This window comes from Eretmochelys imbricata, chromosome 9, assembly GCF_965152235.1.
Source record: "Eretmochelys imbricata isolate rEreImb1 chromosome 9, rEreImb1.hap1, whole genome shotgun sequence".
NCBI lineage: Eukaryota > Metazoa > Chordata > Testudines > Cheloniidae > Eretmochelys > Eretmochelys imbricata.
The window spans coordinates 96,016,194-96,042,583 of NC_135580.1; the positions used below are offsets into that span (position 1 = coordinate 96,016,194).

General features: G+C 42.1%; 1 protein-coding gene across 2 annotated transcripts in view; it reads left to right on the forward strand.

Annotated features, from left to right (window-relative positions):
* The window catches only part of ATP11C (ATPase phospholipid transporting 11C (ATP11C blood group)), a 116,446-nt gene that overhangs the window by 49,503 nt on the left and 40,553 nt on the right, over positions 1–26,390 (forward strand). For both annotated transcript variants that reach the window (XM_077827240.1, XM_077827241.1), the window contains exons 4-12: positions 11,114–11,194; positions 12,311–12,418; positions 15,320–15,448; positions 17,781–17,884; positions 18,610–18,660; positions 20,749–20,813; positions 22,451–22,532; positions 23,100–23,250; positions 24,267–24,464. In XM_077827240.1, coding sequence (XP_077683366.1) covers positions 11,114–11,194; positions 12,311–12,418; positions 15,320–15,448; positions 17,781–17,884; positions 18,610–18,660; positions 20,749–20,813; positions 22,451–22,532; positions 23,100–23,250; positions 24,267–24,464 — 969 coding nt within the window. The remainder of the gene's footprint in view (positions 1–11,113; positions 11,195–12,310; positions 12,419–15,319; positions 15,449–17,780; positions 17,885–18,609; positions 18,661–20,748; positions 20,814–22,450; positions 22,533–23,099; positions 23,251–24,266; positions 24,465–26,390) is intronic.

Here is a 26,390-nt window from a genome sequence, read left to right on the forward strand (position 1 = left end):
TGCTAACAATAGAAATGTAGCTGCTATAGAGGGAGGGGCTAGCTGCTCAAATACATACCATACTCAGATGAGTTCATATTTAGGAAGTCTAGCCCCTCCCACTAGACTGTCGTTACACTTTTATTTTAGTGCCCTAGCTCAGTCAGATCTAGTGTCGGTACCTTTCCTTGAAACTGGAAATTTCACCTCCAGCTCCTGTGTAGACATACCCTGTGTGAGTAAAACATATGTTAATGGCTGCAGGATTGAAACTCTTTTGTACTCTTTTTATTATTTCTCCCATCTTACCATACATTTTTCTCCATATAATAAGCAGCCTGGTAATGTTACAGTTTGTGTAGATTTCAAGAAAGCCAGAAGAGGTGCACAGTCCATCATTTGGATTTTTTTACTATTCAGATGAGCATTTACTAAGTGTGTGCGCTTATGTAGAAGGGTATGATTTTTGTAAAGAGATTTTATACGTACTAAATTACAGACATACACGTGATGTAATAAGATTAGTCTTTTTTTCTGCTCTGATTTCTATGTAAAGAGGGCATTGATTTTGGGATTAGGGTAAATGCAGGCAAATGTGAGTGTTCATTTTCTGTTACGTTAGCTGAAAAATCAGGGAAGTTCCCAAAATATGTTTACAAAAAAGAGGATTTTTTTTTTAAGTAAAATTTGGATGAAACACAGTGAAGTATATTTCCCTCTTTTTTATAACTGAACATTGTGGTTTTTAAAAAATACTTAACTGACTGGTTAAAACCAGATATGCAAAACTTCAGCCCAGTCATCTAGTAAATTAAATCTTAGATCTGTTACATACGGTAGTCTGCAATAAAGCAGTCCTCTAAGGGGTTAAGTTGATTGATACCTCTATACTTCACTTTTATTAATATTATCTATAGAATCATAGAAATGTAGACTGGAAGGGACCTCAGTAGGTCATCTAGTTCCTTACACAAAAGGCAGGACCTAAGTATTATCTAGACTATCTCTGACAGGTATTTATCTAACCTGGTCTTGAAAACCTCCAGGGACAGATTCTACAACCTCCATAGGTAATTTGTTCCAGTGCTTAACTATCCTGACAGCTAGGAAGTTTTTCCTAATAACTATCCTACATTTCCCTTGCTGCAATTAAAGATTTACTGCTTGTCATGTCCTCAGTGGTTAAGGAGGACAATTTATCATCTTCCTCTTTATAAGAACATTTTACATACATGAAGACTGTTATCATGTCCCCCACTCAGTCTTCTCTCGGCCTACTCTGTCCTTTGTTTTTCCACTGTTTTTAATGCATTTGTAAAGTGTTTTCTTGTTACCCTTTATGTCCCCAGTTAGTTTAATCTCATTTTTTGCCGTGGCCTTTCTGATTTTATCCCTCCATGCTTGTGGTGGTGGTTCTATTATATATAGTACATATACATGTCATCCTTTGACCCAGTTCCCACTTTTTTGTATGACTATTTTTTGAATTTCAGGTCATTGAAGATCTCCTGGTTAGTGCAGGGTGGCTTCTTAGTATTCTTCCTATCTTTCCTACACACTGAGATTATTAAAAGCACAAGCGCCAACAATGTCTCTTTAAAAATAGCCATGTTGCCTGAACTTTTTTTTCCCTTGGAGTTGCTTCGCACAGGATCTTACCTACCAGTTCTCTGAGTTTGCTGAAGTCCATTGTCTTTATTCTGCTGTTTTCTCTCCTACCATTCTTTAGAATCATGAACTCTGTCGTTTCATGATCACTTTCACCTTCAAATTCCCAACCCAAGTTCCCTATTTGTCAGAATCAAGTCTAGAACAACCTCTCCCCTAGTTGCTTTCTCCACCTTCTGTAATAAAAAGTTGTCTCCAATGCAGTCGAAGAATTTGTGGGATAATCTGTGCCCTGCTGTGTTGTTTTCCCAACAGACGTCTGGATAGTTGACGTCCCCCCATCACCACCAAGTCTGTGCTTTCAATGATTTGATTAGTTGTTTACAAAAAGATCCTTCCACCTCTTCCTCCTGGTTAGGGGGTCTATAATAGACCCCTACCATGACATCACCCTTGTTTTTTACCCCTTTTATCCTTACCCAGAGACTTTCAACAGGTCTGTTTTCCACTTCTGTCTCAACCTCAGTGCCCGTGTATACATCTTTGCTATTCCTCCTTTTTTTTCCCCCCTGCTTGTCCTTCCTGAAGAAGCTGGTCCCCTTTGTACCAGTATTCCAGTCATGGGAATTAGCCGGAAGTAGCCAGCAGCCAGCTTCCTCCTCGTGAAGGAGCCATTTCGTCCTTCCCTGATGGTACTGCTGCAGTCCTCTCGAGCTGGATTGCTCCCTCCATCTTGGAGGTCTCCATAGGCATATTTTCAATGAATTCCTTGTGTGAATGGACGCTCCTCAGCCTAGTCCCCTCCTCCTGTAGGTCTCCTGCCTGCCTCCTGAGTAGGCACCTCTCGCCCTGGGTGGTCTCCCCAGCCTGGCTTTCTGTGTTGGGGAAGTGCAGGCCACAGTCTCTGCAAACCCACACTAGGACCTAGGTATAGGCGGATTCTTTGTCTAGACACAGGTGCAGGTGGAGAAGCCAGGAGCACTGTTAGCACCTGCAATGGGGCCTTTTCGAACCAGGGTGATTTTATTCTTTCTTCCTCTTACAAACTCTGTCTCAAAACTCCTATGTTTGCAGCCCCCTGTTTGCTATCTCCCCTTGGTCGTTTAGTGTCTGGTTTTTAAGCATCTGGCTATGCTACAGCTTAAAAAAACTGGATGCCCTGTAAATTGTTATAAAGCGTAATGCTCCACTTCAGCCATAAAGATTTCAGTGACTGCTGCAGAAATAGGTGATCCCAACATAATTCCTGTGGGCTGTGCATAATGTTGCCTGTTTTACACAAAGGGACAAACTCACTTCTGGGGTTAGCTGATTCATCTCCATTGGATTTCATTGGCACCACTCCTGTTTGTCAGAAGTGAACTTGGCCTGCATATGTACCAGAGTAATGTGCCGAAGTCAGAATGTCCCTCCGGCATACCTGATAGTCTGAAGTCACAGTATTACATCTTATCTTCTGCCCCTCTTAATGGGGTTTGGGGAGACTGAAATAACTGAATGTGTTAGTGTACCTAGTCACCTAGCTGGGTGACGTTGACATATTTCCTGGCAGTTCAGTTGCGTACCCCTTTTAGACATAGACGAGGGATCTATCTATGAAATTGATTGTATGCAGATGGATTAAAGAGCATTTTTCTTGTTTTCTGTTTTTGTTCCAAATACTGTGACTGTGTTTTAAAGTAAGAAAACAACCCACATATTGAATTAGAGATCAAAAACACACCTGATACTGTTAATACAGGTCACTAACAGACAGCTGCCAGGCACTTTTCTTTCTGGAATTTCTGAAGATTTCACTTATCTTTAATAAGCCCTTAGGGCAATTCCATTCATTTAAACATACGTTAACTTGATCGACACCAACATTTCAGCCATAAATGGCATTTCTCAAGGTAGACCCTTGATCCTTTAAATGAATGGAATTGCCCTAAGTGCTCCCTTATAAGTGAAGGGTTCAGCAGACTCTTGAGTGAGGCGTGCAGAGGAATTATATGTTGAATTCAGTCCTGTGTTGGGATTGATCCTGCTCCCACTGAGGCCTTGTGTCCAAAAGTCCTTTGACTTCAGTGGCTCAGGGTCAAGTCCATGTTGGGGAGGGAATGTTTCTTTGCTTGAAAACACACATGAAATATACGGTCATGAAAATACCTTTTTAGTTGGTTGCTTGATTGATTAATAAGGCATTCCCTGGATTCATCTACTGAAACCATTATCTAGATAATTGCTCCTCTGAAGCAAATTAACTCCTGCAAATAAAGCTGAGTTTGGATATTTATAATCAGCACCTTTTTAACAACATGGGGAAATGAAGGAGATAGGCAGCTTAGGAACTGGAAAATACTTCTGAGTGACTAAGAGAATGGTCTGGTGCTTCCTGAACTGTGGAATTCAGTTGGGTAGAAACAACAGATGAACAAAAACTTTAATATACTAGCAGGACTCAGTTACTTTAAAATGAAGTCAGACTATGCTGCTGAAGTCCTGTTCTAAATACAGATGCAGGTTGAACTGCTTGCTGGATCCTAGTTATAAGGCAAGTGTCTTAGGTTAAGCTTATTCTGAAGTTGTTTCTATCTTTATTTTGCTGTGTTTGTCTCAAAAGTTTGCCTGTGGGTTTCACAAAAGGGAAGACTGTACTACAGGGGATGTATGTGGAATATGGTAATAATATGGAAATTCCCCTATGAAATATCTGTATCAGCGGTGGACAAACTACGGTGTGTGGGCCAGATCCGGCCCACCAGCTGTTTTAATCCGATCCTCAAGCTCTGCTGGGGAGCGGGGTCTGGGGCTTGCCACGCTCCAGCTGGGGAGCAGGGTCAGGGGCCATTCTACATGGCTCCCGGAAACAGCAACATGGCCCCCCTCCGGCTCCTATGTGTAGGGGCAGACAGCAGGCTCCACTCTGCACACTGCCCCCACCCCAACTCCTGCCCGCGCAGCTCCCATTGGCCTTCTCCTGGATCCCAACCCCAATTTTGGAGCATTCATGGCCTGCCATACAATTTCTATTCCCAGATGTGGCCCTCGGGCCAAAAAGTTTGCCCATCCCTGATCTATATGAACAAAAATATAACCAAAATAGGCTCACGTATGCATCATGGCAAGCTCTTAGCACAGTAGAGCCTCAGAGTTACGAACTGACAAGTCAACCACACCCCTCATTTGGAACCAGAAGTACGCAAACAGGCAGCAGTAGAGACAAGAAAGAAGCAAATACAGCACAGTGATGTGTTCAATGTAAACTACTAAACAAATAAAGGGAAAGCAACATTTATCTTTGGCATAGTAAAGTTTCAAAGCTGTATTAAGTCAATGGTCAGTGGTAAACTTTTTTGAAAGAACAACCATAATGTTTTGTTCAGAGTTACAAACATTTCTGAGTTTCAAACAACCTCCCTGCCCAAGGTGTTTGTGACTCTGAGGTTCTACGGTCGGTGGCTGTGGGAATAGCAGAAGGCACGATACGTTTATATGTGCTCAAAGCTTTACCTCACAGGGCCTCAGTTTTACTAAAAACAACTGTACCGTTGTGCTTGGGGGCAGGCAGACCTTGAAAATTAACTCTCTGCGATAGGGGGATGACCTGTTTCATAAATATGGTCATTTAGGGTATGTCTACACAGTAAAAGCTATGCTCAGGCTTGCCTACCTGAGCTACTTGAATCCAGCTAGTGCAGGTAACAAAAGTGGTGAAGACAGCACACCATTGACTAAAGCCTAGGTAGTACAATCCTGTCACAGCCCCTAGGTACACACTGGGCTCACTAGCCCACGCTGGGTTATCTTCACTACGATTATTACCTGGGCTAGCCGGATTCACGCTAACTAAGTGGGTTAGTCCATACACAGCTTTTGCTGCGCAGACATACCTTAGATGCCTAACTGGCCCTGTGTGCACGCAAACACGCAACTGCCATCTCTGAAAGTCCCTAGCCGTCTAGGATTTACCACTGGTAAATGTAAATACTTTAGCTACATTCAGATGGCCAGGTGTCGTCATTGCTTTCCTTGTACGATGATGTGGTGTGAATTTGGCTTCTTACAAACAGGACCGTTTCTGTCTCTGTTAGGGGTGTTTTTGCATAAAGAGTGCAAAAATCACAGTTTAAGGCCATTTCCAGGGATTAATATGTGCTGACTGTCTCAAAACAGCTTCCTGGGGACAGATAAGAAACATTTTGTGCATAACGTAGCTTTTTACAAAGAACTGAAAACGACGAATACAGATTCTATTGTTCATGAGAGCTCCAGTGAAACACCAATAGATGCAGCAAAACAGAGGCTTTTTGTTTATATGAATACGAGGCATTTCTGGTAAACTTCCCTTGCGCTTTCCCTCTCCTCTGTCACCCAGTACATCTGCCTCCATCCCTATTCCTGCCTCACCGCCCACCACAATCGGCGGGATCCCTGAAATAGGATGACTCATGTAGTGTATGCTAGTTTGGGAACTCTGTGCCTGCAATGCAGCGGTCTGCCCAAGTATGCTTCCCCTCGGCCCCCGGCATTTTAAGGTGCTCTCTGGGGGAGCTATATTGTTGATTATGGTCTCTGACAGCTAGGGACCTGTACAATATGCTCAGAGTTATTTCTGTCTCTCATTCTAGAACTCGTTTGGTCTGAACTCCAAACTCACTTCCCCAATGCAGCATCCGTTCGGCTGTCTGATTATGCCCCCATCACATCACCAGCAGCAGTGCATATAAACCAATCCGGCTATTCTGTAAACAGCTCTGCATAGAGTATGTAACCAATGCTGAATGCCAAATCTTAGTGTTGCTGTGGTTTTAGTTTTTCTGATTCCTTTAATTTCTCCTAGTTATAAACCTGTTTCAATGACCACACACTTCCTATACCCTAAAAACTGGGCTGAATCATGATAAGGTCAATAGAAATGGATAGTTCCCATTCTCTAGGGTTCCCCTACTGTTTAATTAAGGTCTCAAAGCTGCCCTGCTATGTGCTTTCCTTGCTACGGGCTTGTCTTCCCTGCAGTGTCAGCTCGAGGTACGCAGAGTGTTGCCCCATACCCGACTCCCATCCACACCCACCAGTTAAGTGGTGTTTTATACTCCACGTAGCTAATCCACCCGGAGGTGTGGGTTATAGCTGAAGTACTGCTGACACTCAAGCTAATAATGCAGCAGGGAAACAGCTCCTCTGTGCTGCTAATCCGATTGCTGTGTGCCACCGTAACATTTTGCAGTGCGGCTGCTCTCACTTTTAGAGCCTTCTGAAACTCTTTTTATTCTTCAATCGTTTTTCATTTTATTTTTGGGGAATTTCTTGTTCTTACAATATTTTTTCATGAACAAAATGAATTTCTTTTTATTACATTTATATGAATAAAATACCTCAAATGACCATGTGCAAATAAACACAGTGTAAAAATCCCAATTTGTGTATATTACATGATTTTATTAGGTGTTATTCCGTGGTATTGAAAGGTTTTAGGAATTAAAAGCTGACATAAGAGTTCTCTACAGATTCTCTTTCCGTGGTTTGTTGTCTTACAATCCATGTATCCTCTGGAAAAAAAAAACAAAAAAACCTGTCACAATCTGCGTCAGGAATAGTCAATTATTTTTTGTCAAGGTCTCGATTTCTTGGTCAAGGTATAGTCAGGGTCCAGGCTCCAGAGAAAATAATGCAAAAATAATAAGATTTTGTGGTCTGTTCAAAAGTGTTTGGCTGTCCGGATTTGGCCCGCGGTCTGCCTGTTGACTACTGGCCTACACAACCCCTGCCTACACTAACCACAGGGTACATGAGCCACAAATAATGGTATTGGATAAGCTAACGTTCTGGTATCTGAGTCCAAACCTATGTCAGTGACTTTCCACAAGACGTTGAACCACTCACATTATAAATACATCTGTGCAGGTGCAAACTCCCCACCCCCTTAGCCACCCCCAAATGCCCTGGACAGCTACTTATGGTCGCCTGCCCCTTGAAATTTACCCAGTACTTCAGCCCCCAAATAACCCTCCCATCTCCATCCCCATTCAGTGCCACAAACCCCGTGGGACATCATGGCTCTTCCCAACCCTGACTTCTTCCTTTTCTAACTCTCCCATGCCCTCTTATTGTTCCCTCTCTCCTATTGAACCTCACCCGCTCCAGTCCCCATTAGCCCTGAAAACCATTAGTCCGAGGGACCCCTCCCCATCTCCATTTATATATTTCCCCCTTCCACAGAGTGAGCCCCACTCCACGCTCACCCTGCAGTGCTTGCCCTTGCGGGCTGGCTGGGCTCAGCTTCCCACGCTGGGTATTGTGACCTGATGGGTAGCCCTGGGTGGGGGAGGAGGGTTCTGTCCCTGCCCCTTGGGAGGAAGGAGGCCCTGGGAGGGGATGCAGAGAGAGCCCACCCCACACTCACCCCACAGCGACAACTCCTGTGGCTCCTGTCCCACGGGGCTGGCTCGGCTCAGCTCCCCACTCCAGTCATGACAGCAGGGAGCCTGGGCTAGCCTGAGCAGTGCTGCAAGTCACACTGCCTGGAGTGGAGAGCCAAGCCTGGCCAGCTGCTGCTGAGGGGTGAATTTTGTGTTATTTCACATTTACAAAAACCACACCCCTCTAGCTAACTTGAGAGGCATTAACTCAAGGGTAGGTTACTTGAGCTAACACTGCAGTGAAGACAAGTCCTGGATTTTGTGCCATGTTTAAATCATTCTTTTCATGATTCAGTCTGATTTGCAGGCCTCGGAAGGTAAAATGTGACGTTCCTCTTGTGCCAGTTCAGGGTCACGTTCTGAGCTTATGCTTCTGTCCAGGGATTTATTTTATCAGGAAAAACTGGTTTAATGTAAATTTAGCCTTTATCTTGGAGGGCCAGTGATAACCTTCCAGGGCCTGGCTCTGTCTCTAGGACTGTAGAGGTGACTCCCAGCTCTAAGAGCAAATAACTGCTGTGCCCAGCACTGTCTTCTCTCTGAAGACAGTTTCTTGGTTGCTGGACTGTCTCCATCTTCACTGGCTGAGAAGAGCCAGAATAACCACCTCTCTGTCGCTGTTTTTTCTTTTTTTTTAAACTGTATTTTCTATATTTTGTGTTTTGCTGCTTCACCCTTCCTCGTCCAGTACTTTGTCTCTTAATCTTCTCTAGCAGCTGTTTTGGCAATAAGAAAGAATCTTCGGACCTCCAGCATTCTGGTGGGGGGATATCCCTACTTTGCACTCCATTTCTAGAGTCCGAGAAATCCACTTATCCAAGTGTAATCCAAACTAACACGGCGTGGTGCTCTGTCCTCTCGTGCCTTGTGAACACGTGAGGGTTTCCACCTCCATGTTTCTTGCTCCACTGTTTCCAGGAAAGGGACATCTTTCTCAACTTTTTTTTTTTTTTTTTAAATGTCATCTGTTGCCTTCCTCTTTTCCATCAAGGGCTTGTTTAGGAATATAGTTTTTTGACATCCTCACAACATGCCCAAACCAATTCACCCTTCTTTCTCAAATCATTGCCTCTACAGTCTGTTGGCCAGTCCTCTGTAATGCATCGTTAGATACTTTATTCCACCAACAGACCCCAGGTATTCCCCACAAAGATATCTGGTGGAATGTGTTAAGTTGCCTGTTTTGGGCTTCTAGTATTTAGAAACATATAAGAATGTGGCTCTCACAATGACAGTGTATAGTTTTATCTTGGTTCTTGTGTGAATCTCCTTATTTTTCTAAATATTTGCCAGTCTCCAAAAAGCTCCACTTTCCTTCCCAGTTTTTGCTTCTACCTCATAGTGGAGGTGGCTGTCAGCACTGATTGTGCTTCCAAGATAGACATACTCATAAACCACACTGTATTCTTCACTGTCAGTCACATATGAACCGTCACTGAAGACTCCTCTTTCAGAGATCATCCTGGCCTTGGTTTTCTTTCGGCTGATTCCTGCTCCTACTTTGGTGGTCTTATGTTTGTCATAGAGGACTTTTTCATGCCATTGTCCTCTGTGTCCAACAGAACACTGTCCTCTTCAAAGTCAAGATTGTGAACTACTTCTTTATTCCACATAACTCCTGCAGCTTCCTTTCGTGTTGCTCTTTGCATCACATAAGCTATCCTAGGGCAGAAAAGAGAGGTACAACTCTGCCAAACTCTGTTGATGATCTCAAACCAATTGCTCTCTCCTCTTCCTGTGCTTACACAGCTTTTCGAACCTTCATGCAGTCTCTTTCTAGGAAGCTCATAGAATCAGAAGATCTATAACGATTATATGAATGCGGTGGCTGGGCCAGGTATAGGTTAGAGTCTCTTCTACTGCATCTGAATTAATTGACCTGGTCTTGTGGATCTAGCATTAGCAGCTTTTATGCATTTAGAGCCAGAGGTCCTGGATTTAGTCCCCACAGATGACTCAGCCATTATGCATGCACTAAGCCTGAATGAGAAACTCCTGTGCTTCACACCCAAATCCATGAACGTTTCACTCTCCCCCTCAATAAATCACACCCTGCCACTCCCTCCAGAATTCAACTCTGACCCCCAGGTATAGCTCTGTCCCACAAAAAAATCAAATTAATGTGGCCTACCCAGCCCTCCTGTAAGGCTTGACTGCTGCTTCTGAATCCACATCCCATCCTTTGAAAGGAGCTGTGGGTTGGAGACAGTGGTGTAGTGGAGCCGGAACAGTGATCTGGTTCCGTTATGCCCCACTCCCTCGCAGCTGGCCACTTCACAGGGCTGGCTGGGTTCTGCTCCCCGCTGTGGGCATATTGACCTGCCTCGCTTTGCCATTCCCACTCCATGCCCGACCCTCCTGCTCCTTCCCTCCCCTCTTGTTAAAGGAGCCAACCAGTGGATCCTCTGGGCACTTGCCCTTCACTGTGGGGAAAGAGTCAGTGGCACTCAGCCTACTTGCCCTGTCCATGCATGTAGAACTCCCTCGAAGCCGGGCCTCCCCTTGCAGATGATTGGATTTTGTGAACAGGCCAGTTAGACACCATCACAATAGGAGGAGCAAGGAAAATGCATCTTAGTTCATTCTGACAATTACAGTCTGGGTTCTATTGATGGTACTAGAGAATGGTCCATGGTGTGGTTGTTAAAAATGGTATGCAGTGCTGGCCCTGCTGTTCGATCTTCAGGCCGAGACTGACCATGTTTGGTGCAGATTATACAGTGTGTCTGTAGACAGGTGCATGGTAACTTTCTGGTTTGAACCCATAATGCCCCTTGCTTAGGCCCACCACAAAGGTGCGTGACTCAGAAGCTTTCAGACAGCATTCTCTAGGCCCAGTTTGATACAGAAACTCGTCCAACTGCTTCAGACTGCTTTGGATCAAAACTTCATAGTCACTTAGGAGACTTTCCATTGACTTTCAGTGGGATTTGTAGACCTCAATTCTTAAGGTGCTTATGTAAATCTCCCCCATACACTCCAAGTGCCCACTCCTCCCGAGCATGCTCATATTTGGGGCTTGTGTTACTTAATACAGAGTGTGTTGAATGAATCATCTAACGATAGCATTTGATAGTGACTCCCACAAAAAATTATAATACCAGTTTATTTATTTTTCTCTGTAGGTCATAGTAGATACACCAACCAGCCCAATAACCAGTGGACTTCCGCTTTTCTTTGTGATTATTGTTACAGCTATCAAACAGGTAATGTTTTCGATTCATGAGGGCATGGGGCTGAGCACCAAATTGCTACAGGTGTGTGTGTGTGTTTGCTTTGGGTTTTTAAGTATGTTCATGGCAGAATGAATGAGAGAGATTTGGCATATAAAGACATATAGACTTGACTCTACATATATTTGAAATAGTAGAGGGCCAAGGTTAGAGAAACACAACCAAGGTGAAATCTATTTAACTTAAATTTAGAAATAAAAAAGTAAGTTTGGATATTGTGCCGAACCTAAGTTCTCTGTCCAATTTTTGTAGATTTATGATTGCATTTTCTCATTTTCGGTATGACTTTTGTAGTCTGTTTCTGTGTGTGTGTGTGTGTATTTATTTAAAGTCATGTTATGAGCTCTTGCTGTTGATGGTTACCTCTACGTTCACTGCACTCCTACAATTTTAGTTCTTCCTTTTTTAAAATGTACTTTGGGCCTGATTTGGAGGTTACAGAAGCATGATGTAAATCCAGATTCTTTTCTACTCTGACGTCAATGGAAAAACTGGAATAGTTCCACTCAAACAATTTCTGGTCCTGAACATTTGTAGACCTCTTTCATTGAGTAATATTAAAAAAAAATTAACCCTATACACCCCTTTTTAAATTGCATTATTTGATACTTTTGTAAAGGGAATCAGTTGAGGAGCGGAAGGGAGTTCTAGAGTGAAATCCGAATCTGGCTTTTGTATTCTTCAGGTGAGACTGAAGAGAGAGAAAGTCTTTTCCAGTGTTAGACTGGAAAAGTGAGAATAATGGGGCACTAAGCATATTATTCACATTATCAGCATATTCTTGCCAATCTTGAGAATAATAGAAACATGTCACAGCAATTTAGATGTTTCTTGCATGCAGTGCCTGTAGATTTGTTTTGTATGTGGTGTTTTAGTCTGTTCTGAATCTGTCAAATGTATAGCTGAAGTTTTTAAAAGTTAACTTGGTTCAATCAGAGCTATTCTGGTCGATGTTCTGGCATGCATGAAGGAGCTCCGATGACAATTTAACTTACTCGCTTTTTTATCTCCCTCTCTCTTACAACTTTATTTATTTATTTACTTCACCACTTGGGCTTGATTGTGTTACCTGTATATTGGTGTGTCTAGGGCTATGAGGACTGGCTGAGACACAGAGCTGACAAGGAAGTAAATAAAAGCAGCGTCTTCATTGTTGAAAATGCAAAGCAAGTGAAAAAACACAGCGAAAAAATCAAGGTAACCATTAATAGAAAGAGAGAGAGATGCACCTGTGAGACATTGGGGAAAACTCCCATTGATGTGGTAGCAGAATCTGACGCGATGGCTGAATACTTGACTATGCTAAGGGCCTAATTCTGCAGTTGTTATTTTTTTCCTTTCCATCCTCTTCCCTAAACCTCAGTATGTTTTCAGACTGGAAACCTTACGAGCCATTCAAGTTAATAACCAGGTGCTTGCTTGTCTTTTGTCTGATCACTTCTTTGAAAGGGTACCATGCATGCACTTCACTGGTGGGGCTGATGAGTAACTTATCTCTGATAATTTTTCATTTGTGACTGGAACAGGCAGTCCTTCCTTTATCCCTAGCTTCCCAAGGACGTCTGGGAAGATGTCTGCTAGCAGAGATTTAGCTGATTTATCACCTCTCACTGTAGAATGCTAGATGGCTACTTTCTTTATACATTTTTATGTGAAATTGTAAGGAGGTGTCTATTACCCTAGTCTGCGTTCCTGCTGAGTTGGGCTGATCTCTCAGGCCAAGTCCTGCACTTGGATACAGGTGTGCCACGCCGGTTGAAATCAGAGGGAGTTTTGTTTGTCGGAGGGCAGAGCTGGACCAGAGTGCCTGGGAGAGAATGATCCTGAGTGCTTAGAAAGGGGCCCTAGCTAACAAGTTCAATTTACAGAGCTGGGATGGTTCGTTTAATCTGTGGTGGAGATTTATCCTTGGTGCTCTAATATTGGGATAGAATTGTTTGGAAGAACAAATACTTGCTAGTGGCTTGTTGGTAGAGTTCTTGGGGTGCCCAGGACTGAGTCACCTTGTTATCCCCAGCCTCCAGCAAGAGGGAGTCTTTCTTGTGGCAGCTCCCTGATGCCACCAGCTCTTCAGCCTCTCTCCTCTGGGCTATGGCAGCCCTTCGGTTGCCTTGCAGATTACCAGTAGGTGTACCTAGTCCCCAGGCCCCTTTGAAATGTCTCCCTGTAGCGTTCTGTCCCTTCTCCACTGAACACTCACAGGCTATATCTGCACTACACAGCTTTGTCGCTACAGCCATGCCGCTAAAAGTCACGCAGTGTAGCCGCTGTTTGTCTGCTCTCCTGCTGACAAAATACTCCCCAACCCCCCCTTTGTCTTTTGGGAGGTGTGTGGTTTTGGTTTTTTTAACACCTCTGAAAGACAAAAGTTTTGTTGTTCAATTGCCAGTGTAGACAAAGCCACAGTAATACCAAGTAAGCTATCCCCAGAGGAACAGAATACACACCAGCTTGTTTGGTTCCATGGAGGATTAACTACTAAGATATATATGTATAGTGAAAACAAGCCTAAGTTTATTATCAAAGGCTAAGATTTAAGAGATGGTGAGCAAGGATAATGGATTACATATGAAACAAAATCAATACATGCTTTCTAGAGATTAAACTTAATTTATCCACCAGTCTAAAAGCAATCTTTTCTCACCCAAAGGTCCTTTACAATGCTTCCAGCCAGGGCAGGTTGGGATCTCATTTTCATGAATGTAATTGCACTTCATTAGGTACAGGATAAAGAGGTTTCCTTTTGCCTTTCCCTTTATATCCCCAAAATTCATTGTTGGTCACCCACATCAGAATGACCCCCGGGGGGTTTATTCCTTGGTATACTGACTTCATATGCAAATGGAGCCTCCATTCTGTTGCTTTACAATGCTTAATTTACATGTGGACCAAGGGAGACAGGTGATAATACGTCCTTGTTTGGCAGAATCCTGTTTATCAACCCCGTCTTGATTCAGACATTTTTAGGAATGTATTTTCAGTCTGTGTATACATAACTTCTTCCATGGCATTTGTACAGACATTTCACCTCAGTGTTAATGACCACTATGAGCCTGGCTTTCATTGTAGACCTCATATGACATTCTTTATGGAGAAATACTGTGAAAACAGGATGCTAGGTGTAGTGAGTTTGTCAGGCCTGTCAAGAGTTACCGTGACAGCCCAGTGACCCCTTTGCCAGTTGTCATTGAGGGGCTCTTAAGGTCAGACTTGTGTTTTCCTCTTGGGGCGGAGGGAGGTGTGAGGTCTTTGAGCAGAGGGTTCTGTTACACATTGTCAAGCGCGTGGCTCAGAGTCCCTCAGCAACAAATGAAAGGAAGAAAAATCAAGAAAATATACGTTTAAAAAATGCTACTTATTTGGGTACTATCTCAAGTGTAAAGAAAAGTTCACTCTGCTCCATCTCCTCACAGCAGATGCAGTGTCCTCTCCATCCAGTAACAAGTATTTTCCAAAGCTAGGTATTGAGGAAACGTAGTATATGCATCAGCTGCTACAGAATAGTCGTAACCGAAGAAAAAGCTTTCCACTTGAAAGTCTAGTTGAAGGGTATGTGTGTGAGCTCCATATATGAACAAGGGCTCTGGTGGGTAATCATCAAGTGTACTGTCAGATAATTAAAGGAGAAAAGCCAAGATCTGTAGTCAGACTACATTACTAAATATTTCTGCTCTATATTGAAATAATTTCTTAGCTTTGTTAAACCCCTTCCAAGGGCCCTCAAACTTAAAATTCCATTGTCCTGCAAACCGTCGCTCCACAGAGGTCCTACTGAAGTGAGTGAAAGTTGTTAAATATGGAAACATTGTAAGACCGAGTAAGACAGGCAGGTAGCGTATTGCTAGCATTATGCAGTATTGATGATTAGCTTTGAGCAACGGTTCTAGCATGTGGATGGCAAATCATCTGGGATAGTTGCACAATTGCTGTACTTTTTTCGTGGTAAGCTTAAAAAGCTCTTCAAATTCCCATGATCGGAGAGGATCTTTCCTTTCTTTTAGACTTGGATAAAACAAGATAAACCAATTAATCCGCAATCATCTCCTTCAGGGCTTGATTAAATGAATCATTAAAAAAACACAGTTGCATTCTTTCCAGGTTGGAGACGTTGTAGAAGTGAAAGCAGACGAAACCTTCCCCTGTGATCTGATATTCTTGGCATCGAGTAATGACGATGGGATCTGTTACGTCACGACGGCAAGTCTGGATGGCGAGTCGAATTTCAAGGTAACAAGAATGAAAACACTTCAGGCAGTAGTCTAGAGTGCAGAGTTAATGCACTGCAGTGGCTCCTCTGTGCTCAGGTTTTTTTTGTTTTAGTTGCAGTTGAGTCAGCCTGTGTGTCTGCCAGTTCAGTTTGAGAACGCTTTGGGATCACACATTCTGATTGTGAATTGGTTGTGTTTAGCTTCCATTTCCTAACCTCTCTCATCCAGTTACTCAATGCTGAAGTGCTCTATGGATTTTTTTTGATTTTTTGGGGTCAGTGTGTTTTAAGTAACTATTCCTAATGGCACTGTTCCAAACTGTGTTGGTCTTGACAGATATATCTGCATGCTGTATCATTTATCCTGCTAAAGAAGGTTACCACTTTCATCTTCTGTACCATGTAGAAAGATCTAATGAATTAGTAAATAGATCACTGCAGTTTCAGCTGGTTATTATAGCAGTCACCTGTAGAGACCTTTGCAATTGAGATTTTATCAGGGCTTTCACTCTATAATTCTGTGCTTTCACTCTCTCTGCACTTATGTGTAGTTCTCCCCTTTTTGTGACTGAGATTCCTCGTGCTTGATATCAACTCATAGGTGAATTGTTCCGGATTGCTTTGCAGAAAAAGCCTTCTAGTCATTTAAAATATACTCTGTTCCCATTGGCAGAAAATTTTAAGATGTATTTTTTCATATTCATGAGTCAAAAGGGCTGAACTCTGAGATTTGAAATTGTACCAGTTGGGTAGGCCTCACTGAGGATGAATTCTTTCTCTAATTTATTCCCTCTACCTTTCTCCCTGTCCACCCCGCCCCCAGTTGAAACCCCCCTCTAAGGATATGAAAACTTGGTTTCACTCATGCACAGGAGTAATTTGTACTAACATTGGTAGCTGTGGAACAATGTTAGCAGTGTAGAATTCCTTCCAACTCCCACTGAAATCAGTGGGCGTATGTATCTTCATTCATTAAGAGGGTGTTGGATCAGGTCCATGGCTAATATCTATATTGATAGCCATTAGGTAATGTAGAAATGTATGCATGGAAGCTGATCTCTGTGTTGAAATATTGTTGCTTGTATAGAGTTCACCAACTCTGCAGTAGTGAGCCTTTCTCCTGTGCATCTTACGAACTTCACAAGCCAAGTAGCACTGGGTCTCCAACCTCAGTGGATAGATTAGCAAAAAGGAGTGGAGCTTTCAAGCGCCACAACCCTAAAGTAAGCCTTCCTATATTAAAGCAGGTTCAAATGTATGCCATAAAATATAAAAGGATGTGCAACATGGCTAAGTTAATTTCAGAACCGGAACACATTCCCTGACTTTGAGCATTTGACATGTGACACTAAGGTTCTACAATAAGCATCTTATATTGTTTCTGCTTGGTCATCAGTGGTTGTTTCCTGGATGCTGATATAACAAAGAAGAAAACTCAGAGTTTGGGGGGGCAGGGGAGAAGAGTGGGGAAAATGGCAGAACAGCGTAACTGAGGCTTACTTGTCCTGTGGGGGTGGGGGGTGTGAAATTTTTGACGTAAGACACGGACATTCTACTATAAAATCATTCAACGCTGATATTCAAAATGCTGTTAATTCCCTCCTATAATTTGTGCACTATAACTATAACCATCAATTGCAGGAAGAGGAATGCAAGGCTAAAAAGTGAGAAAGCTTTTTAGTGAATGTGTTTATGGAGACCGATTGAGGCAATATATCTTGCTGACTGAAATTTAGAACTCTAAGTCATTTTTATAAATAGAACTTTAAAATAGCGAATTGGAGTCTTCCCAGGCTTTCCAATTAGTTGTGAGAAAGGAACTTGCACAGCAGTTGATGCTAAGAATAGCTCTTGGTTCTGTCAATACTGTTCCTGCTCCCCTGGCAGCAGAGCTATCTTCTAATTACCTTCAGAAGCAGAACTGGGCAATTTCCTTAGAGGAGCTGAACACCTGTTGAGCTGTTGCAGCTATCTCTTGAAGTAAACAGGTGTTGGAGGAGTTCAGCATGCCTTAGGACAGCCCTGAAGGAGGAGTATTTCTCATAATTTATTGGCAGGTACAAGAGACCTCCCTTATTAAGTAACCCTCTGTCTTACCAGACCAGTCCAAAGTATTTCCTAAGCATATTAAATTCCAACCTGTTCTGCCTTTCATTAGAAGACCCCATGTCCTCCTGCCCTGTCTTAAACAACTGATGGGTTACTTGAGTGGTCGCTTAAGACAAGCCTCATTGTACATCAGTGTTTTAAGTATTGAGCTATAACTACTCATTGAGCAAAGACCTTCTCTGTTCTTGTGCTTCAGTGGAGTTGTGTGACTCTGTAATAGCTCTTGCTGCTCTCTCCACCTAGACTCATTACGCAGTGCGAGATACTATTGGGCTCCGGACAGACGACGACATCGACTCCCTTACTGCCACAATTGAATGTGAGCAGCCTCAATCTGACCTCTACAAGTAAGTACGGGAACAGCCACTACTCCTGGTACTCAACTGGTCCTTGTCATTGGTCCATCACTTGGTGTCCTTTGAGCAGGCAAACTATAGCGCCGTTGGTACCCATCTAACATAGTTTAAGGGAGCCACTGAATTCTCGTTCCAGCTGAATAGGCTGCATTTGGAGTTCAAAAGAGTGGTTGTCATCATGTTGTCCACAAGGAATGAAAGCCTTTTTATGGTAACACTTGTAGATGTTCCTGGAGAATTTACTGAGCCATCCGGCAAAGCTTCCTGGAAATTTGACTTCTAGGCAAAGCAGCTGCCCTGGGAGGTGCAAGGGCACCAGAGTGTCACTAGCCCATATGCCTTTACAAACTTGGGTGTAAGCCTGCTTAGAAACATGTCTTTGTTACCTTCCTGAACAACTTTAAGGATGGAAAGCCATTGGCGCCCTGGCCCGAATTCAGCAAGGTGCAGAGAACAGCCTCATTCTAGTCAATGGGGCTCCTTGCACGCATAAAGCTCGGCATGTGCTTAAGTACTTTGTTGGATCATGACCTGCGTAATGTGTTCTTTCCAAAGCTCCATCTCTCTAAGAGCATAAGACTCTGTTGTGTGCTAACCTGCTCATTTCTTCCCACTTGCCTGTTGTGACACATTCCTTATGTTTGTGATGGCTCCTTGTAATTAAATATGCAGCAAACATTAGTTAACAAATGTCCTCTTATATATTTTGATCACAGATTTGTTGGAAGAATTAACATCTACAGAAGTAACCAGGAGCCTGTAGCCCGGTTAGTTCACTTAGCTCATTGTTACTAATTGCAGGTGGTGGTTGTTTTCTTTATTGATAGATCCTAGCATCCTGCTTATCAAAGAGGAGTTGTGGAGATTAATGGATCTGAAATATGAGCTTCCTTATCCTACCTTTCTTCTTTCATTTTGCAGTTTGGTTTTATGTGTTCTAGTGACTTGAGAAAATTTCAGTCATTCCGAATGAGGGATCAGTTGATGATTACCTGTTCTGTTCATTCTCTCTGGGGCACCTGGCACTGGCCACTGTCAGAAGACAGGATACTGGACTAGATGGACCTTTGGTCTGACCCAGTAGGGCCGTTCTTATGAGGGCAGCAGGCCCTCTTAAAAATCCTTGCCCTTCAGCTGTGACAGCCTCCAACAAATGCCCCAGGATGTTGGGTTTGTTGGGATTGCTGATATGGGAGTTTATAGGAAGTGAGCAAATGTGCAACCCTCTGCATCCTCTGTCACCTCTGCTGGAATCATCCTTGTGAGCTGGCAGATAAATGAAACTGACAGGCTCCCTGCTCTCTGAGCTCTTGGAGGGCAGGATCCCCCATCAGTTTCACTCCAGCTGACTTGCTAAAACAGAACCAGAAGAAGCAAAGAGTGATGTACTGGGCATGTGCTCACAACATCTGCTCCAGCAAACCCACCCTTCACTTTGCCGAAGAGCTCGGGTTTTAATTAGGTGCAGCCCGTGTTTTGGGTGACCAGTAAATTTTCTACATCACTGGGACACAATAGAGGGTGGGTGAGAATGTAGATTTCCTGAGGGGAAGGTTTTTGATTGTGTGTCTTTCAAATAGGCTGTTTCTGTGCACAAAATGTTTTTTTTTTTTTTTCAAAGCAACATATGTACGTAAGTTTGCAAAACTATTTTTCCTATTGCTATTTATTTAGTGAGTACAGCCATGTGCTCAGAGCTGTATAAAGCCTGAACACAGACAGTCCCTGCCTTAATAAGATTACACTCTACAAACAGACAGAAAGAAAAAGACACACTAGAAGGTCTAGAGATGACTAACTTAGTCTGTTTATTCCAGCTGTGTATTATAAAAGCATGTTTCATCCTAACATCTTTGTACATATGTCACAGGAGAAAGCACCAACTCACCAACAATGCTGCAAAATTAATGGGCCAAATTTTAAAGTAGAGAATAAGATCAAACTTTAATCCAAGAAGCAGTGAAAGATAGATTTCAGATGGAAATGGAAGCAAGCATGTCTGTTAACCCAAGAGTTTTGGACAGTGTTACAAGATAATAGATAGTAATAGATTCTACGGCCATAAAGGACCTTTGTGATGATCTAATCTGACCTCCTATACAGCACAGAAAGTGACAGGAGGGCTTTGAAAACCAAGTGGCCACCTCTAACCCTGCCTGTGATCTTTCTTGCTGTTCGAGCAGAGGTGCCAGCAGATGTGCCCCTCAGATTCTTAAGTTGAGAGAAATGGTAGTCTCAAATACTAACTGCGATACAGAACTTTTGAGGGATGCTTGAAACCTGACAAACTTTTCTCGCCTTTAAAAATTCTGCTACCCAATTAGGATTAAAAGTGGAAATGGCAAGCGGTCGTGAAGGGAAATAAGAATAAATAAGCTGTAGCTCGCGAAAGCTTATGCTCACTTAAATTGGTTAGTCTCTAAGGTGCCACAAGTCCTCCTTTTCTTTTTAAGAAATTATAGAACACACTGAGCAACATGGGAGCAAAAAAATAAGTAAAACATTTTACAGCAGCATCGATTTTTAGCACTCTTGAAAATGAGTCCACTTGTTTAGGTCTCTAAGTATGGGTTTTAGACACTAGCATTAGGTACTTATTTTTGAAAATCTCGGCTTGAATTCTGAAATGAGTCAGACATTGGAGAGTCTGAATACTAGTAATACTTTGTGTGATAAGAGATAAGAAACCACAAATGTAAATATAGATGTGAAGGCAAAAATACAGTCAGAATAAACTAATCCCTTATTTAAGAGAAAAAACCAAACTTTCGCTTTAACTGTGGGTATAAAATATACACAAGGTGGAATGAAATTGTTTGTAAGCAATCTGATACTATAACTCTTCCCGTGTTTAGGTCTTTGGGTCCCGAAAGCCTGCTGCTGAAGGGTTCTACTTTAAAAAATACAAAGAAGATTTATGGTGAACAGCTTTTTATTGATCGTTCTGATGGATAACTGAATGAAGTCAGCAAACAAATCTAAATGTCTGTCGGAGCATCTAGTGATGGAAAAGTCCTATCTACATTGCTGCTTTCAGTGCTCTGTACATATCTCATGCTCACACACAAGTTAATGAATTGATTTTGAGAGTAAGATTTCATGAGCTGCCGTGTCAGGTGTTTAACTGAAATCTGAATATGTTGACCAGGATCTTCAGAAATTACTTGTGCTTTTTGAGAGCCCATCCTGAAACTAAAGCTGGGCACTTTTTTTTTTAATTAATTTTTTTTGGCAAATAGAATTTTTGCTGAAAAATGCTGTTTTTCAGGGCTCCCAAACTTTTGAATTGTTTTTCAAATTTCAAAAAAAGTGTGTGTGTATGTGTGTGAACAGGGCCAAATCGAAATGAAAATCTGCCCCCCTAACCACCCCATAAAAAGTTCTATTTTGAGTTGACCAAAATGTTTTTGTAAATTCAAAATAATTAAAACATAATACTTTTGAATTGACCTGGAATGTTTTGGTTGATTCAAAATGAATTGTTTTTAGTTTGTGATGGACAAAATATTTCTGAAGAATGATTTGGGTTTGAATCACAGCAGATTTTTTCAGTTCAGCTCCCAAACCAAAAATAAATAAATAAATAAATAAATAAAAATAAAAAAATCAATTATTCATTCAGATCTATTTGTGACACCTTTAAAGAGGCCCATCTCAGCACTGCCATGTAGGGACCCCTTTACAAGTGTCTCAAGTTGCAAGTCCCTTATGAAAATTATTGGCCGTACACCCAGTACTTTATGTCCATCCACTAACACCTGTAATTCTGTCCAAAAAGCAGTGAAGTTTGTCTGTCTGGCAAAAATGTATCCTTTATAAACTCCGTGCTGCTTACTGCTAATGGTTCCACTATCCTTCAGGGAACTAAAACTGAGCCAAGGTGTAAATGGCTGTAGCTCCATTGAAGTGAAGTGGACTTGCACCTGCTTACACCAGTACTGAATTTGGTCTAGATTTTTCAGAGATTCTTTTTCTCCCCTTCCCAGTACTTGTTTCCTTTTACTTTTGTCAGCAGTTAGACTTACAGGATGCTAACTGTCAATATCACATTCTGAGTGGATCTTGTACTGTATCTGCTTTTCTCCTTACTTCTCCTTCTCTTCTCCCCCTCACCCAGGCCTTTTCAAAATAACTATCCGTACTGCAATAAATTTGTTTGCCAATTCCACTAATACCCTCGCACATATACACTTATATGAAGCTACCCTTCTCTCCCCCCCCCGCCGTCAGTTTGTACAAGCAATTGTGATAGATTAAAGTGTTTGCTAAATTTAACAAACTTTATACAGAAATAAATTATACTCTGGGAAACTATTCAGGAGTTCATGCCTATCATCAGCGTTCAGAAGATGTATTGTGGCACTTGTGTTAGCATTATTCAATACCATTGGGGGTTCCTTGCTTAAATAAAATGCATAACACTTGGGTAATACCTCTGTCTGTGGATAATGAATCTTAAAGCACTGTGCAAACGCTAATATCCCTCACTGACAAGTGAGGGGTAGGCTTGCAACTCAGAAAGGGAACTATTACAAGCAATGCTTTAATGTTTTGTAGGGGTTGCGGTTTATACTGGAATGGAAACAAAAATGGCTTTGAACTACCAAGGAAAATCACAAAAACGTTCAGCTGTAGAAAAGTAAGTGAGCTTCAGAAAGAGAAAAGTTTATGAAAACTGTTTGTTTCCTTATGAGTTCACTTGTGCAGAAATAACCCCATCATTTGCTGCCTGTTGGTTCCGATACACTGGGTAGAAAATCATAGAATCATAGAATATCAGGGTTGGAAGGGACCTCAGGAGGTCATCTAGTCCAACCCCCTGCTCAAAGCAGGACCAATCCCCAATTTTTGCCCTGATCCCTAAATGGCCCCCTCAAGGATTGAACTCACAACCCTGGGTTTAGCAGGCCAATGCTCAAACCACTGAGCTATCCCTCCCTCCAAAATCTGTATATTGGGTTAAGCGTGTCTCCTAAAAAGCTACAGCACTTAATAGAGCTTTTAAAAAGTATTACTCCAGGCTTATGCTTTACTTTATTGGGTGAGAAGTATTAAAAATCCTGGTTTTGACCCTAAATATCAGGCCTGTCAAAAGCAATACTCTAGAGTTTCCCTTTTAAAAATGAGAATAGTCTAACCCTGATTGCTTGCCTGACTGAATATTAAAAATAGCTGCATGGATTTTAAAAATAAACCTATTTTTCAGATCAATCAACGCCTTCTTGATGGTGTATTTATGCATCTTAGTGAGTAAAGCTACGGTGTGCACCACTCTGAAATACGTCTGGCAGAGTAATCCATTTAATGATGAGCCATGGTATAACCAAAAGACAAAAAAGGAAAGAGATGCGTTCAAGGTAAATGGGGTTGCGTTTCAGGATCTCCTCCAGCCTTATTTATTCTGACAGTTTTGTTTAATCTGCCAACCCCTGTCTTCCCTGCATATTGTTTGGAATACATACCAAGGAAAGGACTGTCAATCTCTTAGCTCTTTTTTTCTTTTGCTTGTAATTATTTCCTGTCTTAGCTGCTACGTGCCATTCTTGTTACCTATGTGCAAGAACGCTTGGGAGTAGTTGGGCAAAACGCAGCTGAGGAGGACTCAGATGCTAAAGCTGCTCACGTAGTGGTGTTCTTCTCCTACAGAACGTGTGTGCCAACTATTTGTGTTTCTAAATGGCTGCCTCTTATTTGCTGGCAAAAGACAGATCAATAGAATTTTGGCCACCTAGATATACTTAAACACAGTAGCAGATGCTTGACGCATATCTGAACTCCAGCCAGTTTTCAAACTTGAATGTATAAATTTAGACCGGGGCCACTTTCATTCGGTGTCTAAATATGGATGTAGGTGTTTGAGGTTTTCGGTAGCCAGGCTTGAAAACGTTGGCTTTGTGTCTCAACTTACCTTATTCACTATCAGAGTTTTAGGAGACCTCCTTGTGATTTCGCTTACACCAGTAGTACGGTGGTGTAGCACTCCTGACGTCAGAGCAGTTTCTCCTGATTTAAACTTTTTAAAGTGAGATCAGAATCAGGCCTGTAATATTTACAGAACTGTGTTTGGATGGAACATTCTTAGATGATCCATGTGGTTGTAAATAAAATGCCATCGTGGACCAAATTCTCTTCGGTTATGCCTTTACAACTCCATGCAAGTCAGTGAGGTTGCCAAGATGGAACTGAGAGCAGAATTTGGTCCATTACCCTTAGTTTTCTCTAGAGTTTTATTTTTCATATTGAGTTCTCTTTTCACCACTGAAGAAGAAAATCTAATTAGAATCTTGAATTTGCTGTTGTCGATTATATCTGTGTCTGGCTGAACTGGATATCAGATTGGCACACACTGCCTTTTTTTTCCTTTCCTTTACAGATCTTAAGAATGTTCACAGACTTCCTGTCATTTATGGTTCTGTTCAATTTCATTATCCCGGTCTCCATGTACGTTACTGTAGAAATGCAAAAATTCTTGGGCTCCTTCTTTATTGCTTGGGATAAGGAGATGTATGATGAAGAAATCCAGGAAGGAGCGCTGGTGAATACCTCGGACCTCAATGAAGAACTTGGTCAGGTCAGAACATGCTCCCTATTTGTGCCAAGTTAAAATTGGACGCATGGACAGTGTCTCATGGTAAAGCTGCAACTCTTCCGTGGACTAAAACAGCTGTAGTGAAATCCCTCCTGTAGAACTTGTGGGCCAGAACTGAAGCTAATTTGGGCCATGGTGCTACTTAGAGCAGTTTTGTGTCTGCGTTTAGTTTCATCTGGCTGCCTTCCATGTCCAGGGGCTGTTCTAGCAGCCAAGAATCACTGGAGCATAGAGGCATACTGGCCCCTACCCCCCATGCCTGCCCACAAAGGCTGTGGGTAGAGTAGGTTCATCTTCTGTCTGTGCTTTGATTAGGAAACAATTGTCATTGATTGGTGCTTAGAGAGACAGATGACATTGTTTTGCTTTGTTTCCTATTGATAGGAAGCTCTGGTGCAATATTTGTGTGGATTTAGATTTGTATACAATATATAATTCCCTCCCTTCTGTTGGTTCTGTTCACCATCCTAGAAACCTCTGCATGCTTGGGGAAATGCTCCCATATCCAAAATCTAGAGGCATAAAAGCTCTGGAGTGTTGATCCAAGTAGAGGATTTATGGCAGTGGTTCTCAGCCAGGGGTACTGTAGGGGTTCTCCAGTGAGTACTTCAACTTATCTAGGTATTTGCCTAGTTTTATAACAGACTATATCAAAAACACTAGTGAAGTCAGTGCAAACTAAAATTTCAAACGATGGCTTGTTTATACTGTTCTATGTGCTAAACACTGAAAAGGAAGTACAATATTTATATTCCAATTGAGTTATTTTTGTAATCGTATGGTAAAAACGAGAAAGTCAGCAATTTTTCAGTAACAGTGTGCTGTGACACTTTTGTATTTTTATGTCTGATTTTGTAAGCAAGTAGTTTTTAAGAGAGGTGAAACAAATCAGACTCCTGAAAGGGGTACAGTAGTCTGGGAAGGTTGAGAGCCATTTTTATGGTTTTGGGTACCGTTAGAGGAAGTCTGTTAGAAGTGATTTAATCATGCTCTGTTGTCACTGTACCAGATTAACCTTAACTTTTTAATGAGAACATCTAAAGTAGAAGTTAAAAACATTATTCTATAAATTAATTAAAACAAAGAGAAGTCACATGTGGCTGCAGGGCAGGACAGAACATAAAAACGGCCAGACTGAGTCAGACCAAAGGTCCTTCTAGCTCAGTGTCCTGTCTTTCGACAGTGGCCAGTGCCAGGTGACCCAGAGGGAATGAACAGAACAGGTAAACATCAAGTGATCCATCCGCTTCGCCCATTCCCAGCTTCTGGCAAACAGAGGCTAGGGACACCATGCCTGTCCATCCTGGCTAATAGCCATTGAGGGACCTATTCTCCATGAACTTATCTGTTTCTTTTTTGAACCCTGTTATAATCTTGGCCTTGGAGCGAGAGAGAGAGAGAGAGAGAGACCTGATTGCTGTATTTGTGTCAGCACTGTAGCCTTCAGCAGCTCTAAAAAATCATTAGAAAGTCCCTGCTGCAGTAGTTAATCATTCTCCCTAATTAAAAGCCTTTGTCTGTCTGCTAATCACTCGTCTACCTGTCAAGACATAACTGTGTAACTATTTTTGGTGGTAATTTAGGTTTAGTGTGCTACTGTTTGCTTCTGAAAACTAGATGAGCTTATAAATTGCATGTACAATAGAAATTGTATCGTGCGGTTTGTTTCCACACAGAAGAATGTCAGACCCTAAGTGCATGTCAATAATTTGTTTGCTTTCATGAAATTAATTAAAAATTTAAAATTCTCTGTAAGATTTCTCTTTGCAGGTTAGTGAGGAAAGTGGTAATCTTTCACTGCATGCATTTGATATGCAACTGTCCTGCTACTATTTTCTCTGCTCTGCTGGGACTCTTAAGTAGCTAACGTTTCACTCTGGTCAGCCACAGCAGTGTAGCACACCCTAC